The sequence below is a fragment of the Nomascus leucogenys genome, chromosome 7b (genome assembly GCF_006542625.1).
Source record: "Nomascus leucogenys isolate Asia chromosome 7b, Asia_NLE_v1, whole genome shotgun sequence".
Classification (NCBI taxonomy): domain Eukaryota; kingdom Metazoa; phylum Chordata; class Mammalia; order Primates; family Hylobatidae; genus Nomascus; species Nomascus leucogenys.
Genome location: NC_044387.1, coordinates 45,641,393 through 45,659,274, shown reverse-complemented (window position 1 = coordinate 45,659,274; position 17,882 = coordinate 45,641,393). Strand labels below are relative to the sequence as shown.

At 48.9% G+C, this 17,882-nt stretch overlaps 1 protein-coding gene and 1 pseudogene across 4 annotated transcripts in view; one reads left to right on the top strand and one right to left on the bottom strand.

The window, feature by feature from the left end:
• The window catches only part of LOC100596141, a 240,503-nt pseudogene that overhangs the window by 75,132 nt on the left and 147,489 nt on the right, over positions 1-17,882 (top strand).
• The window catches only part of KLHL22 (kelch like family member 22), a 50,342-nt gene that overhangs the window by 18,292 nt on the left and 14,168 nt on the right, over positions 1-17,882 (bottom strand). For 2 of the 4 annotated variants that reach the window (XM_030815801.1, XM_030815802.1), the window contains 2 exons: positions 11,768-11,933; positions 5,034-5,752 (listed from right to left, as the gene is read on the bottom strand). In XM_030815801.1, coding sequence (XP_030671661.1) covers positions 5,034-5,752; positions 11,768-11,933 — 885 coding nt within the window. Of the gene's footprint in view, positions 1-5,033; positions 5,800-11,767; positions 11,934-17,882 lie in introns of all 4 variants that reach the window. The other 2 variants (XM_030815800.1, XM_030815803.1) reach the window with 2 other exon arrangements.

Genomic DNA, 17,882 nt, shown 5'->3' with positions numbered 1-17,882 from the left:
CAGAGGGAGCCTCAAGAGGTCAGGGCCCTGCCTTCCCCTGCAGAATGGAAACAGGCTAACCAGAGCAAACGAGTGCTCGATATAATGACAGACACTGTGAAAGAAAGAAAGGGAGGTAAGGAGATGAGTGACCTGCTGGTCAGTGGGGCCTGGGGAGGGCAGAGCTCCCTTGCAGTGATCAGGAAAGGCCTCCTGAGAAGGCAGGGTCTGAGACCTGCATGACCTGGGGCACAAGCCAGAAGGTCTGGCTGGGGACCAGCAGTCCAGGCTTGGGACGCAGCACTCACAGGGCCCCGTCAACTGGCTGGGGTTCACTGACTTTCCTGTGCGCCATGCTCCTTTATATACAAGTCTCTCCTCTCTTGTGTTCAGTCTGGCTCAATCACCATCTGCACCCCAAGTGTCTGCAACCAGAGTGAGATAGGACCCTCCATGTGCTCTTGTTTGCTCCTTTGAGTCTATTGTCCTCACAGCTTTTTAAGCTGAGTTCATGTGGATTTGTGGCTTCAAATTTAAAGACACATGTAGGGCCGGGCGCGGTGGCTCACGCCTGTAATCCCAGCACTTTGGGAGGCAGAGGCGGGTGGATCACGAGGTCAGGAGTTCAAGACCAGACTGGCCAATATGGTGAAACCCCGTCTCCACTAAAAATATAAAAAAATTAGCCAGGCATGGTGGTGTGTGCCTGTAGTTCCAGCTACTCGGGAGGCTGAGGCAGGAAAATCACTTGAACCCAGGAGGCGGAAGTTTCAGTGAGCTGAGATCATGCCATTGCACTCCAGCCTGGGCAACAGAGTGAGACTCCATCCCACAAAAAAAAAAAAAAAAGAAAAAAAGACACCAACAGTGATACCATATGTCAATAATTTAGACATAGCCAAAGTTCCACTGATTTCTTATTTCCCTATTGTGTCCTGTATCCCTCTTCTTCTTTATTGAATTAATTTTCTACTTTATTAGAATAAGTCCTCAAGTAATATTTTTCTAATAAAAATAAGCTTTATTTTTGCATATAAAGATATAAACAGTTTTACTTATTGCTATGGACTAGATGTTTAGATTCCCCCAAAACCCCTAAGTTGAAGGCCTGACCCCCAGTGTGATGGTACTGGGAGGCATGGCCTTTGGGAGGTGATCAGGTCATAAGGGTGGAGCCCCATGATGGGCTTAGTGCCCGAGACTACAGCTCCTTCTCTCCACCATGTGAGAACACAGACAGAAAGGACCTTACCAGGACTAAATTGGCCAATACCATGATCTTGGACTTCCCAGTATCCAGACAGTGAGAAATAGAGGTATGTTGTTTAAGTCACTCCATCTATAGTATTTGTTATAGCAGCTGAAACTGACTAGGAGAGTCGCTTTAACTCAGATTTGTATCATCCTATTGTAAACTCAGACAGGAACCCTAGAGTTGGTACAAAAATATTCTGGAATTCTTGTTAAATTCAGTAGACTGTGGCCGGGCACGGTGGCTCACGCCTGTAATCCCAGCACTTTGGGAGGCTAAGGCGGGAGGATCACGAGGTCAGGAGATCAAGACCATCCTGGCTAACACGGTGAAACCCCGTCTCTACTAAAAATACAAAAAATTAGCCAGGCATGGTGGTGGGCGCCTGTAGTCCCAGCTACTCGGGAGGCTGAGGCAGGAGAATGGCGTGAACCCGGGAGGTGAAGCTTGCAGTGAGCTGAGATCACGCCACTGCACTCCAGCCTGGGAGACAGAGAGACTCTGTCTCATTCAGTAAACTGTTTTTCTTCTGTATTTCCATGACTTAAGCATTTTCATGACTATTAATGTTTTAATGTCTATTAAATTTTTTAAATAAATTAAACGTACTGACCGGACATGGTGGCTCATGCCTGTAATCCCAGCACTTCGGGAGGCTGAGGCAGGTGGATCACCTGAAGTCAGGAGTTCAAGACCAGCTTGGTCAACATGGTGAAACTCCATCTCTACTAAAAATACAAAAAAATGGCCGGGCATGGTGGCTCACACCTGTAATCCCAGCACTCTGGGAGGCCCAGGCAGGCGGATCACCTGAGGTCAGGAGTTCAAGACCAGCCTGGCCAACATGGTGAAACCCTGTCTCTACTAAAAATACAAAATTAGCCAGGCGTGGTGGCATACACCTGTAATCTCAGCTACTCGGGAGGCTGAGGCAGGAGAATTGCTTGAACCTCAGAGGCAGAGGTTGCAGTGAGCCAAGATCGCACCATTGCACTCCAGCCTGGGCAGAAAAGAGTGAGACTCCATCTCAAAAAAAAAACTAAAAAAAACAAAAAAGTTAGCTGGGTGTGGTGGTCGGCACCTGTAATCCCAGCTATTCGGGAGGCTGAGGCAGAAGAATGGCTTGAACCCGGGAGGCAGAGGTTGCAGTGAGCCGAGATCATGCCACTGCACTCCAGCCTGGGCGACAGAGCGAGACTCTGTCTCAAAAAAAAAAAAAAAATTAAATGTACTTTAAAATATTAGCAGCCATGAAAATGCCCAAGGAAAAATTACATTATTATTTAAAAAATTTTTTTTAGAGACAGCGTCTCACCCTGTTGCCCAGACTACAGTACAGGAGCATGATCATAGTTCACCGAAGTCTAAAACTCCTGGGCTCAAGTGATCCTCCTGCCTCAGCCTTCCAAGTAGCCAGGACTGCAAGCACGCACCATCAGGGCCAGCTAATTTTTTTTTTTTTTTTTTTTGGTAGAGATGAGGTCTAGCTTTGTTGCCCAGGCTGATCTTGAACTCCTGGGCTCAAGAGATCTTGAACTCCTGGGCTCAAGAGATCCTGCTGCCTCAGCCTCCCAAAGTGCTGGGATTATTGACATGATCTGCACATAGCCTAAATTATTATTTTAAGTAGGGTCGGGACACATAGCAACATGTAACCAGCTACTACTAGGTATACCATGTAGTTGGTGTTCAGTAATCCACAGGGCTATGGCTATGGGAAAGGTACAAGGAATGATGCAGATAATATAGATGCAAAGAAAGAAGGAATGAAAGAGAAAAAGTGGTATCTTGGAGACAAGCACCATTTGCTCCAAGAGAGGTAAGGTTTTTAAATATGCGGTTTCTGTATCAATGCTTTAAGATATAACCTGGTAAGTAATAACTCCTCAAAAAGCAAAGCCTAATTTACTGCAAAATCTTGTTTCCTTATATTCTAAAAGCCTATAGCTTTTAGAATTCACCAGTTCTAAGGCTGATGAAATGAGAAAGCAGAGAAAGAACCAAATTTTAGAATATTCAAATTAAGGATTCATCTGGAAGTTTTGAGTCCACTGGAAAGTTAATGATGCCTTCATTCTAGAGAGATGATACACCCCTGGGTTAACCAGTAGGGCTGCGGTCCTTCTCGCCACCTCCACTCTGTGGATACCTACTCTCTCAAGGCAGGTCTTGCCGACCCCACTTGCCATTGTGAACCTACTCTCAGACAGGAGTTTGGGGCTGGTTATTGGTTACAGGGGCTAATATTAGCATTACCCAGAGTTCAGCTTTGGCCTCACACCCCTTCACAAGGGGAAATTCAGACTCCTACTGTAAGTGGAAGTAAGATCAATGGCCCATAGCAGGCGGACAGAGGATGGGGGCAGGCCGAATCCCAAGCTGTCACCCCCCCAGGGACAGCTCTGTGGAAACATCCAGCATTCCTGCCGGGCACACAGCTGTCTCTACCTTCTGCTAAGGGCCAGAAGCCAAAACACTCTGGAGAGATTGGCTTTGCAGGTCTGTAGGTTGCTCTCAGCAGGGTGGTCTGGCCTTGGCCCCCCAACTGGGAAACCGATCCCCCTGAAAAAGAGGGTTTAAGGTTTGGCCAAAGGGAAGTCTAAACCTGGTGTGGCCACACCCACTGGGGGGACAACTTTTGTTTAGAGAGGAAATGAAGGTAGCTGTTTCCTTTTTTCTGAAACCTGCCCTTCCTCATATTTAACCACAATGTGTTATTGCAAACCTCTGAGTCTCATCAGCTTAACAAAGGAGATCACTTCCTGGGGCCAGGCATAGAGAGGTGGCTGACAAATGGCCTTCTCCTCCTTGGCCAGGATCACTATGCTTGATTCCAAGTGGCATGGCCAGGCCCTACCCCAACCTGACCCCAGAAAATAGAAACATGAACATGAACTCAGTCAGCATCTAGCTCATGGCTGCTGGAAATAGTTGGCAATCTCTCTCTCTCCAGCACAGCTCCATCTTTCAGCATGAAGGGTAGGGAGATTTCTCACATGCACCAAGGTAAGGTGGAGGGGTCCCTGGAAATCTAATGGTAGCTGAGGCTTGTGGGCCTGAACCACTGTCCCTTGCTCTGCCCAGAAATGAATTTGTGAGATCACAGCCTAAGTGACTGATAGAGCCAGGCGCATCCTGCGGACCACAGCAGTCCACAAAACCCTCTCTTGGGAAAACTGCCTCTTCCCAGGGGAAACAGTGCCAAGTGCGTGGCTGACTGCAGGGCAGAGTGGAAATGTAGCACGAGGCTCGGTGATGCTTTTTGGCCTTTACCACTCCCCTGGGCTGAAGACTGCATGCTGCTCAGGCACAGCAGCAGGAAGCCTGTTCCACCATTAGTGAGCAGGTAAGAGAGAAGAGCAAAGCTGACTGGCGAAGGGAAACTGAAACAACGTGCATCAAAGCTCAGAGAGAGCATGATGGAGGGCGAGGCTGCTCAGCTGGCACTGCTCCTAGGTCCTCTCCATCCCATCCGACTGCCTTTCCTGCTGTGGGCTCCTCTCTCCTCCCGTCTCCTCCTGCACAATGCACTCACAACCTAGCCTGCCCCAAAGAGGCCGAGCAAGGGTCCAGGGTAAGTGGGTTTCTGAGTAGGGGCATGCCGGAAAGAAGGGGATCCACATGTCCCCTTCCCTTATCTCACTGCTGTCCACCTTCTCTGAATTCACCCAGACTTCATTCCACAATGACAAGTCATGCTCATGTGAAAGGCTGGGGGGAACCTGACCAGCTCTCTCAGCCCAAGACTTCCACACCCTCGCATCACCTGAAGACAAAGGGACCAGCTAGCACCCTGTCCTACCTCCAGCATCGGGACTCTGCTCGAAATCCTTGGACATTGTTGTCCCCTCCAATCAAGTATACGAAGTTGTTGAGCACCGCGATGCCCTGGTTGGACATGCGGGGGGCCAGGGAGGCAGTGAAGTGCTTCCACTCTCCCAGTAAGGGGTTTAGATACTTGGCCTGGTCACTGAGGACAGTGGACGGCGTGGAGTGAATGCCCCCGAAGCCCACAACGCACTGGAAGTCCGACCGCAGCTCCGTTTGCGGGCTCTGCAGGCTGGGCTGTAGGCTCTCGTTCCGGTGGTACATGAGGGCACTGGCCACTGTGTCCCTCAAAGGGCTGGGGTCCAGCTTGTCATGCAGCCGCTGCAGGACCTCAGCTTCCATCAGCGGAAACCGCACTGTCTCAAGGAGCTTTGGGGGCTCGTGCAGCGAGATCTGGTCAGCCTGCACCTGCTCCAGGCTATAATGGTAGAGAAGGGCCCCCTCATATACCTCGGTCTCGCAGGAGACCTCCAGGCGATTGCTGCTAAGGAGGGAGTAGACCTTCTCCAATGGAAGCTGGCGGTACTTGTCAGTCCGAGAGAAGGCCACAAAGTTTTTGAGGATGTAGGTGTCCAGTTGCTCAGTCAGGCGGCTCAAGTCAAACAGCTCTGCCAGCCGGTAGACATCGAGAATGTTCTCTTCATCCACCCAGGACATGAGGAAATCACAGCAGAAATGGATAATTTCTGGGATCTGCAGAGAGAATGACACCCATTCAAGCCTGGGCTGGCAAACAGCATCTGGGGGTGGGAGACAGAACGATGGCAGAAATATGGGCTGCTGTGGGCCAGGCAAAGTAGAAGAGAAGTCCTCCTTAATTGTCCCCGACCTTTTCTGACACATTGGAGACCGGGGCTTACTGCAGACTAGGTTTAAGTCCTGGTTCGGAAACATACCGGGTGACAGGATATACAGTATGTTTTTTTTGGTTTTGTTTTGCTTTTCTTTTAGACAAAGTTTCGCTCTTGTTGCCCAGAATGGAGTGCAGTGGCAGAATCTCGGCTCACTAACACCTCCCCCTCCCGGGTTCAAATGATTCTCCTGCCTCAGCCTCTCGTACAGAATGTTTTTAACCTCTCTAAGCCTCAGTCTCCTCATCTATAAAACGGGGATCATTAAAGTGAAAAGGAACATGATGAAAATGAGAGAGCACATAGGAGTAGACCCTTGATATATGTCAGTTCCCTCTTAGATCAAAAGTACTGGCTCGGCTGGGTGCGGTGGCTCATGCCTATAATCCCAGCACTTTGGGAGGCCAAGGTGGGTAGATCACGAGGTCAGGAGTTCGAGACCAGCCTGACCAACATGGTGAAACCCCGTTTCTACTTGAAATACAAAAATTAGCTGGGCATGGTGGTGTGCACCTGTAATCCCAGCTACTCAGGAGGCTGAGGCAGGAGAATCACTTGAACCCAGGAGGCGGAGGTTGCAGTGAGCCGAGATCACGCCATTGCACTCCAACCTGGGTGACAAAGCGAGACTCCATCTAAAAAAAAAAAAAAAAAAAAAAAAGTGCTGGCTCTCCAGAAAAGCAGGAAGCAGCACAAATGGTCACTGTGTCATATATCTGCGGTTTGGAAAGGACCTAAGACCACCCCCATCCCCACCCTAGGATTCTCTAGAAGAGCCTGCCTCTCCAAAAGTGCTGGGACCAAAAACAAACCTGGCTTTTTCCCCCTGCCAGAACATCCACCCTGGTTCCCTAGAAGTGCTCAGAGCCTCTCAGACACCTAACCAGTACCCACCCAGGAACCTGATTTAGAATTCTTTTTCTTTTTTCTTTTTAAAATTTGAGACAGGGTCTTGCTCTGTCACCCGGGCTGGAGTGCCATGGCAAGATCATAGGTCACCGAAGTCTCAAGCTTCAGGGCTCAAGTGATCCCTGACTCAGGGTTCTTGAGGTTCCCAGCTGGGTCAAGACCCACTTGACTCCAATAAGTGCAGGGGCTCCCAGGTGGCCACATCAACCCTTCACAGCCGTGGGGAAGGACTAGTGGTTTGAAAGGATGGCAAGAGAGAGAATGGCACTGGAGGGAGGTGGGAACAAGGCCACAACCAGCAGGCTGTTAAAGGCCACGCTGTGAACAGATAACCAAATCTTGGGAGAATAGGAGACAAAGGGAAGGGCCCTAGGGAAAACTGCCTGGGAGAATAAACCAGGTATTGATAAATTCTTTAGGAAAGCAGGATTTTAGAGTTTCAGTGGGGCCCCCCAGTGCCCACCTCCTTTCTTTCCATGTTCAGATTGAAAATGACAGAGTACCTTGACCTCTCTGTGACCCAGCCAGCTGCAGGTTTTCCTAGCAGGCTTGAACCCAAACCAGGCCCTTGAACATTCCCAGGCACTGATAAAAGCATCAAGGTTGTTACCCAAAACACTGAAAGAAAAACTGGTCCTGGCCCTGAGTCAAATTTCTTAAACCCTCATAGAAACTCCATACCCTAACCCACTCTGTGGGTGAGGCTGGGTAAAGCCTCTCTTTTCCCTTGTCTGTCTTGAGGACATGCTACACCACTCTATACATAAGTTTCCCTAATAAACGCTCTGGCCAGATCACCCTGGTGTTTGATGCTTCTTTCTTTGGAATCCCAAACCGGCTCCATTTCAGGATGCTGTGGGGTCCCCTCTTGTGGGAACCCCCCTGCTACCAACTCCAGCCATGGGTTCAATGCAATAAATCAGTTTCTCTAAAAATGGGAATACCTGGCTTATCCAGGATCATCAATAAATTAACCATTACACATGGAATAATTCTGCTGGTATTTATTTATTTATTTATTTAATTATTTTGAGATGGGGTCTCACTCTGTTGTCCAGGCTGGAGTGCAGTGGTGCAATCTCGGCTCACTGCAAGCTCTGCCTCCCGGGTTCATGCCATTCTCCCACCTCAGCCTCCCAAGTAGCTGGGACAACAGACGCCCGCCACCACGCCCGGCTAATTTTTTGTAGTTTTAGTAGAGACGGGGTTTCATCGTGTTAGCCAGGATGGTCTCAATCTCCTGACCTTGTGATCCGCCCGCCTAGGCCTCCCAAAGTGCTGGGATTACAGGTGTGAGCCACGGCGCCCGGCCAAGGTATTTAAAGTTTATCAATAAACACTAACTGTTTTAAAATTCAAAAGACATCTAATATTGCTTGCAAGGTGACATGCTAAGGACTGGATGAGACCTACCAAATGTCGGGCAGGTATGTGCCCTATATGAGGTATCCCCATGGTGCTTTGCGAGGCCCTGACCAGCTTCACTTTACCTTCTGTTTTCCCCTTTTGCCAGTCTTCTGCTTTGCCACTTCTTCCCAAACTACTAGGTTTTCCTAAAATTCTGGTTTGTCATGGGCCAGGGTACTGAAGACCAAGTTTTGGGCAGAATGTGAGCACAAACAGCCCTGAAGAAGCCCGGGCAGCAGCAGCTCCTTGAGAGGACCCTGCTGACTCTCTTTTCAGTCCTATTTTTAGAGCAGTGGGCCTTCTGTTCAGTGAAATCTCACAGAGGAACCAGCCTGGGCTCAGGATGTGCAAAAGCCCCATACGAGGTTCACAGAAGGGACTGCATTTGCTTGGGGTAACCTAATAGGACAGTGTTACTGGGAATCAGACTCAGGCCTCTGGGGACACCGTGAAGAGTCTGGTCCCAGGCCTAGTGCAGGGCACAACTCATGGGGGAAGCCTCCAAAAGTCACTAGCTATGTGAACATACATGATCCTACAGGCCTATGGACTTGACATGGTTATGCCAAGTAAAACCTGCTATAAAACAATATTGCAAAGAAGCCTGTTTTTCTTTTTTTTTTTTTGAGATAAGCTGGCATGTAGTGGTGTGATCACAGCTTACTGCAGCCTCCACCTCCTGGGCTCAAGTGATTCTCCCACCTCAGCCTCCCAAGTAGCTGGAACTACAGGCACATGCCACCATGCCCGGCTATTTTTAAAATGCTTCTGTAGAGGTCTCGCTTTGTTTCTCAGGCTGATCTCAAACTCCTGGCCTCAAGCGATCCTCTCACCTTGGCCTCCAAAAGTGCTAGGATTACAGGCATGAACCTCCAAGCCTGACCCAGAAGCCTGATATGTTAAAAAACTAGGCTAGGCTGCTGCCTCTGAGATGACCTCTGAGGCACTGGGGGAGAAGACCCAGGGCTGTCGGGAGCACTGGCCAAACCAACAGAGAGAGACTGCAGGCCTCCAAGCTGACTGGTGAGAGAGGGAAAGTGGTATTAGAAAGATGATCTGGTTTCAGTGTGTGTGATCACTGCAGGGAGAAGAAGGAAATGGCAGAATCATAGAGATGGAGGCCAGGCAAAAGGGAAGGAAATGGAATCACAGAACAGAGATGGCTACAAGCAATACTGAGAAGGATGACCTGTCCTCACATGGACACAGGGAATTAAGAAGGTGGACGGGCTCAAGGAGCCATGGAGGTTGAGCCCAGGGAACTGGCAGAATGGTCACAGAACACACAGAATAGAGGGACTGACAGGGGAGCTCTGGGAGAGTGGCAGGTGTGGAGGAGGAGATAGGACGGCTGGACCTGAGCCATGCTGAGGGAGATGTTTCAGAGGCAGCTGAATCAGGAGTTAACTGCTGCCAGGGTGGAGAATTGGATGAGGGTTCCCAAAGCAACAATGACAGGGATGTGGGGACAGAAGAGATCTCTAAACAAAAGAACGGGGGAAATTCTTTTGTTGTAAAACCCAACTCCATCTACTCACCATGCAGGTATGGTGAGACAAGTCAGTCATCTCAGATCAACCCACCCAGCATCCAGGTCCTATCCACCAATCTGAGAACAAGGCACAGGGAGGCTGCCAAGACCCTGTCACATGGGGTGGCACCTCCACATGCCCCCGAACAGGTTGGTTTTCCTATGACTTGAGTTTTTTTTTTTTTTTTAATTGCGCCAAACCTGCTCTCATGGGAAGAAAGGTCAGAATGATGAACTTAGCATAGCATTTTGTTTCACTTTTAAGAAATGTGGGAAGAGGTGACTGTCAACTCCTATCAGGCCTCTGACTGATAGCTCAAAGGCACCTGCAGGCCCAGTCCCGTGTAACTGCACCCACACCACTGAGAATAATCATCCAAAACATAAGTCACACTGTCAAAGCCTCAGAAAACTTTTTGAATTCTGCAGGAAAACAAGTACTTAAAGTTAAATAACAGGTTGGGTACAGAGGCTCACACCTGTAATCCCAGAACTTTGGGAAGCCAAGGTGGGAGTATCACCTGAGGCCAGGAGTTTGAGACCATACTGGGCAACATAACAAGGCCCCATTCCTATAAATATATATATATATATATACACACACATATCAACTAGGCACAGTGGCACGCATCTTTAGTCCCAGCTACTCAGAAGGCTGAGGCGGGAGGACCACTTGAGCCTAGGAGGTGGGGGCTACAGTGAACTATGATCATGCCATTGCATTACAGCCTGGGTAAGAGTGAGACCCTGTCTTTAAAAAAAAAAAATAGGCCAGGCGCAGTAGCTCACACCTGTAATCTCAACACGGGAAGGCTGAGGTGAATCACTTGAGGCCAGGGGTTTGAGACTAGCCTAAGCAACAAAGCAAAACTCTATCTCTATAAAAATAATTTAAAAATTAGCCGGATGTAGTGGCGCATGCCTGTAGGTCCTAGCTATTTGGGAGGCTGAGGCAGAAGGATTGCTGGAGCCCAGGAGGTTGAGGCTGCAGTGAGCTGTGATTGCGCCACTGCACTCCAGCCTGGGCAAGAGAGAGAAAGCCTGTCTCCAATAAATTGAATGAGTGGATGGATGGATGGATGGATGGATGGATGGATGGATGGATGCATGCATGCATGGATGGATGGATGGATGGATGATGGATGGATGGATGGATGGATGGATGGATGCAGGGATGGATGGATGCATGCATGCATGCATGGATGCATGGATGGATGGATGCATGGAAGATGGATGGAAGATGGATGGATGGATGGATGGATGGATGGATGGATGCATGGATGGATGGATGGATGGGTGGATGGATGTATGTATGGATGGATGCATGGATGGATGGATGGATGGATGGATGAATGCATGGATGGATAGATGGATGGATGGATGGATGGATGGATGGATGGATGGATGGATGCATGCATGGATAGATGGATGAATGGATGCATGGATGGATGGATGGATGGATGGATGGATGGATGGATGGATGGATGGATAGATGGATGGATGGATGGATGGATGGATGGATGCATGCATGGATGGATGGATGGATGGATGGACAAACAGATAGATAAAGTTCAGTAACAAAACACATAAGTTTTCAAGAGACTGAAGTGGCCCAGTGAGGGGACAGGCAGGAAGGGCCCTGGCAGCGATGCTGGTGGATGCTCCCCATTGCCAGACCCCAAAGCACACAGGACGTCCACATGCAGCCTCGGGTCAGCCTACCTGCTTATGTGCAGGATGTTTTCAATGACAGGGAGACTCAGTCAGTGGGGAAACAACCAGCAATAGAGAAGAGGGCAAAGGCAGAGGCCTGAAGTGTCTGGAGCGGCTCTGCTTGAGCTCCAGGGACAACTCCAGAATCCTCCCCACTTCATGGCCTTTGTCACTGCTTGGTCTCCTCACATTCCTGACCCATCTTCAAGCCAATGCTGGTGCCCGACAGGCATCATGGGCATCTCAGGGAACCCCACCTGGGTGTGGGTCTGCCTTGCTAGACAAGACATGCCTCACCTGAAGCTGGCAGGCAGCCACCAGTGTCTCTTGCACATTGCTCAGGCTGAGCTCCAGCTCGGAGGTGTATATGAAATGTAGGATTTGGCACATAGCATTGTAGGACACCCCGTGGATCAGTACCTCTTCCTGTTCCATCTCCTTCAATCCCCCAGCAAACATTCCTCTGCAAAGTGAAGACACAAGAAAATGGAGTTATACCAACAAGGACTCAAGCCTATGTTGCCAAGAGTGACAGCATTCAGAGAAGAACCTGGCGCTGGTGGCGGGGCCCTGGTAGTGGGCTGACCCTCTCTGTGCTCTGAGTGAACTGTGTGCATGCATGAGCCATCCCACAAAAGGATCCTGACCAAGTCTGGGCAGCCATCCTGGAAATTGTCCTGTTTCCCCTTTCATGGGCCCAAGGAGTCCCATGTGAGCCTCTGGAGGGGAGGCCACAAGCAGCTTGCTTCTGCTGTGTTCATCAGTACAATTCCTGGATCGGAGCAGTAGCAACTCCAGAGCACATTTCAAAGCAATGAATTAATTAATGGGAAACTAATAAAAGTCATTTCATTCAATGTATATTTATGGAGTTCCTACCAAATGCCAAGTATCATTCAAAGAGCAGGAGGAGGCCAGGCATGGTGACTCACATCTGTAATCCCAGCACTTTGGGAGGCCAAGGCAGGCAAATCACTTCAGGTCAGGAGTTCGAGACCAGCCTGGCCCACATGGTGAAACTGCGTCTCTACTAAAAATACAAATATTAGCCGGGCGTGATGTTGTGCATCTGTAGTCCCAGCTACTTTGGTGGCTGTGGCACAAGAATTGATTGAACCTGGGAGAGAGAGGGTGTCATGAGCCAAGATTGCGCCACTGCACTCCAGCCTAGGCAACAAAGCAAGACTGTCTCAAAAAGCAAAACAAAACAAAAAACAAAGAGCAGAAGGAGTTATAGTCAAGTAAACTGGTAAAATAGCTGGGCGCGGTGGCTCACACCTCTAATCCCAATCCTCTGGGAGGCCAAGGCAGGCAGATCCCTTGAGCCTAGGAGTTCAAGACCAGCCTAGGCAACATGGTGAAATCCTGTCTCTACAAAAATTACAAAAATTGGCTGGGCGTGGTGGCTCATGCCTGTAATCTCAGCACCTTGGGAGGGCAAGGGGGGCAGATCACCTGAGGTCAGGAATTCAAGACCAGCCTGGCCAACATGGCGAAACCCCGTCTCTACTAAAAATACAAAAATTAGCTGGGTAGGGTGGTGGGCGCCTATAATCCCAGCTACTCGGTAGGCTGAGGCAGGAGAATCGCTTGAACCCAGGAGGCGGAGGCTGCAGTGAGCCGAGATCACACCACTGCAATCCAGCCTGGGTGACACAGCAAGACTCTGTCTCAAAAAATATATATATATAAATAAGTGCTAAGAATGAACCCAGCAGGGCATCTGACCTGAGAGTCACTGGTTAGAAGAGGGGTAGGTGGAATGATGAGAAGGAGCAGGGACAGCCCCATCTGAGGAACTGAGACCTAAGGATAAGGCTGAGAGGGTGTAGGCAGCTGGGGAGGGAGTTCCAGGTGGTGGAGACAGGTGTACAACTTCTGGGGCAAGGCAGAGCTTGGCATGCAAGGCAGCCAAGATGACGAGGAAGTGAGCAGAAGGTGGGATGGGCAGGCAGGCCTTGGAGCCAGGTCCCCCTACCTTTAGGGTAGGTACAGTCCAGATTGAAATCTGAGCATTATGGGATGCTCTTGAGGAATTTACCCACAGAGTGATGTGAGCTGACTGGCTTTCCGACTCAGGTGCTGGAGGAGGAGCCCCTGGAAGACCAATTAGGTCTGAGATTCCTGTGGGCCTAGAGGCCAAGGGTGACCCTGGCCCTGCGGAAGGCATTGCAGCTAGAAAGCAGAAGCTGAGACTACCCTAGGATATGGCACAGAGAACCTACTGACAGACTGAATCTAGGAAGACCTGGGAGGACTCAAGGCCCTCTACTGGGCCGATGAGGACCCTTTACTGATGGAAGAAAATCTGGACTGCTGGGAGTCCCATGATTGCGTGATCAGTGTGAGATACCTGTGAAACCTCCAAGTGTAGACACTGATTAGGTGTTTGGAGGTAAGAGGCCGGCAACTGGGGCTGAAGTTTAAATATGACAGCAACAGGAAGATGATAAGAGAAGCTATTTTTACATTTTATTTATTTTTTTGACTAGGTAATACATATACATGGTACCAGATTTAAAATACAGTATAGGTTAGGCCGGGCGCAGTGGCTCACGCCTGTAATCCCAGCACTTTGGGAGGCCGAGGCGGGCGGATTACCTGAGGTCCGGAGTTCGACACCAGCCTGACCAACATGGAGAAACCCCATCTCTACCAAAAATACAAAATTAGCTGGTCATGGTGTCACATGCCTGTAATCCCAGCTACTCAGGAGGCTGAGGCAGGAGAATAGCTTGAACCCAGGAGGCGGAGGTTGCAGTGAGCCAAGATCGTGCCATTGCACTCCAGCCTGGGCAATAAGAGTGAAACTCTGTCACAAAAATAAAATAAAATAAAATAAAATAAAATAAAATAAAATAAAATAAAATACAGTACAGGTTGTGGTGAAAGTCCCCTTGCCTCTGCTCCCAGACATCAGTCAGTTCCCCTCCCAGGGCTGCACTATACCCAGGGCAGTCATATTCCACATCTCACTTCGCTTTTTTTTTTTTTTTTTTTTTTTTTGAGACGAAGTCTCACTCTGTTGCCCAGGCTGGAGTGCAGTGGTACGATCTTGGCTCAGTGCAACCTCCACCTCCTGAGTTCAACTGATTCTCCTGCCTTGGCCTCCCAAGTAGCTGGGATTACAGGTGCCCACAACCACACCTGGCTAATTTTTTGTATTTTTAGTAGAGACAGGGTTTCACCATGTTAGCCAGGATGGTCTTGATCTCCTGACCTCATGATCTGCCCGCCTCGGCCTCCCAAAGGGCTGGGATTACAAGCGTGAGCCACTGCCCCCGGCCCAGTTTTTACTTAACAATATAGCTTGGAGACTGATCCATGTCCATGTACACGGGACTGCCTCACTCTTTGCAAAGGCTGTCTCACTTTTTTTTTTTTTTTTTTAAGATGGAGTTTCGCTCTTGTCGCCCAGGCTGGAGTGCAATGGTGCAATCTCGGCTCACTGCAACCTCCGCCTCCCGGGTTCAAGCAATTCTCCTGCCTCAGCCTCCCAGGTAGCTGGGATTACAGTCGTGTGCTACCATGCTCGGCTAATTTTTGTATTTTTAGTAGAGACAGGGTTTCACCACATTGGCCAGGCTGGTCTCAAACTCCTGACCTGAGGTGATCCACCCGCCTCAGCCTCCCACAGTGCTGGGATTACAGGCATGAGCCACCGCGCCCAGCCAGCTCTCACTTCTTTAACCCACTTCTACAGGGGTATATTTAGGTTACTTGTAATTTCCAGTTATTTCACATGATGAACAGCCTCACCCTTACAACATGCTGAGTATGCATATGCCAGGATTAAGTCCCACAAATACAGTTGCTGGGTCGAAGGGTTTACATACATTTATACTTTGATAGTATTGTCAAGTTGCTGTTTTTACATCATTCCTGATAGCAGGGCCTGGTACCTGTACCCTCTACCCCCAACCCAGGAAGACACCAGCTCTAACTCACCACCACAAGAGGGAAAAACCTTATCACATAAGGTACAGAAAATCTCCTCATATGTTAAAGAGCCATTTCCATTTTCTTTTCTGAACAGTTCAGATTCTTAGTCAGTTTTCTGTTAGACTGTCTTATCAATTTGAAGAAATCTGCCCTTTTTCTGATGAGGACTTTCCCCGATCTTTTGATTTTGTATTGCTTTTTTCCCATGCAGAAATTTGTCTTTTTTTTTTTTTTTTTTTTTTTAACTTTAGTCAAGTGCAGTAGTGGGAAGGTGAAAAATTAGAACCTGGAGTTGGATCTGTGACTGTGAACAATCAACTGAGGTAACTCACACTACCTTCGGACCAGCCTATCTTCGTTTTCAATGTTGTCAGATTTATCATTTACTTGCCTCTGAGTTTTGTGTCAAACTTAGAAAGGCTTTTTCTTTCTGAGACTATTCAGAAAACATTTCCCATATTTTCCTCTAGTGTTTTTATTATTGAATCTTTCACATTTAAAACTGTTGATCCACCTGTAATTTATTTTGGTATAAGGTATGAAGCAAGGGTCCAACTTTGTTTTTCTAGATGGCAACTCTGTCATCTTCCCTCCTTCCTCTAATTTTTTTTTTTAAGACGAAGTCTTACTCTGTTGCCCAAGCTGGAGTGCAGCGGCGCGATCTCGGCTCACCGCAACCTCCACCTCCCGGGTTCCGGAGATTCTCCTGCCTTCCAGCTTCCCGAGTAGCTGGGATTACAGGCATGTGCTACCACACTCGGCTAATTTTGTATTTTCAGTAGAGATGGGGTTATCGCTATGTTGGCCAGGCTGGTCTTGAACTCCTGACCTTGTGATCCACCTGCCTTGGCCTCCCAAAGTGCTGGGATTACAGGCGTGAGTCACTGCACCCGGCCCCTTGCTCTAATTTTTGAGGCTATCTTTATCACATAGGACAGGAATAGTCTCCTTTCGTTACTTTTGTTTTCAACAATTTCCTGGCCACTGCAAGCTTTTTACATTTGAATTTTAGAATCAAGTTTCCGTTAATTGCCCTAAATAAACCCTCTTGGTATTTTGGGGGGTTATGTTAAACATCTGGGTTAATGTAGAGATAAATAGCATTTTTATAATGGACACAGTGGACCTTTTTAACTGTCCAGCCATCCTCTGGGTCTATTTGGAAGTCTTATAAGTCATCTTCCTACAGACCTGGCACATATTTGTTACATTTATTCCCAGACATTTCATTCCATGCATGGCCAAGCCCTCGGGGCACTTTCCCATGCTCTTTATAGTGGTCTGGCTGGCTCTCCTGGACTTTCCAGGACTGTGCTGGTGCATGCACTTCTGTCTGATTCTTCTGCTGGCACCTCTGGGACTATATTGGCAGCAGTGGAGATGGCAACATTTCAAGCACTGCCCGCCCTGAGCAGGGTGTGGGTGCTTGGATTGACACAGATTTTTTTTCTTTTTTTGAGACGGAGTCTCGCTGTCGCCCAGGCGGGAGTGCAGAGGCGCGATCTCAGCTCACTGCAGGCTCCGTCCCCCGGGGTTCATGCCATTCTCCTGCCTCAGCCTCCCAAGTAGCTGGGACTACAGGCACCCACCACCACGCCCAGTTAATTTTTTGTATTTTTAGTAGAGACGGAGTTTCACTGTGTTAGCCAGGATGGTCTCGATCTCCTGACCTCGTGATCCGCCCGCCTCGGGCTCCCAAAGTGCTGGGATTACAGGCGTGGGCCACCACACCCGGCCTACGCCAAACATTTCTTTAAGACGTTTGGCTGGGCCAAAGGTAGCTGAGTTATCTCAGTTGATTGTTCATAGTCATTAACAGATCAAACTCCTTATTCTTCTCTGTTCCCCCTTCTCACTACTGCACTTGACTAGTCAAGAAAAAACAATAATACATAAAAATAGGCCGGGCGCGGTGGCTCATGCCTATAATCCCAGCACTTTGGGAGGCCGAGGTGGGTGGATCACCTGTGGTCAGGAGTTCGAGACCAGCCTGGCCAACATGGTGAAACCCTGTCTCTTTCAAAAAATACAAAAATTAGCCGGGTGTGGTGGCATGCACCTGTAGTCACAGCTACTCAGGAAGCTGAGGTGGGAGAATCACTTCGACCTGGTAGGCGGAGGTTGCAGTGAGCAGGGATCACGCCACTGCACTCCAGCCCGGGCGACAGAGAGAGACTCCATCTCAAAAAAAAAAAAAAAAAAAAATTTTTTTTTTCTTTTGGAAACGGAGTCTCGCTCTGTCACGCAAGCTGGACTGTAGTGGCACCATCTTGGCTTGGCTCACTGCAGCCTCGACCTCTAGGCTCAAGCAGTCCTCTCACCTCAGCCTCCCAAGTAGTGGGGACTACAGGTGTGTGCCACCATGCCCAGCTAGTTTTTGTATTTTTTGTAGAGATAGGGTTTTGCCATGTTGCCTAGGCTAATCTCAAACTCCAGGACTGAAACTCAGTCTCCCAAAGTGCTAGGGTTA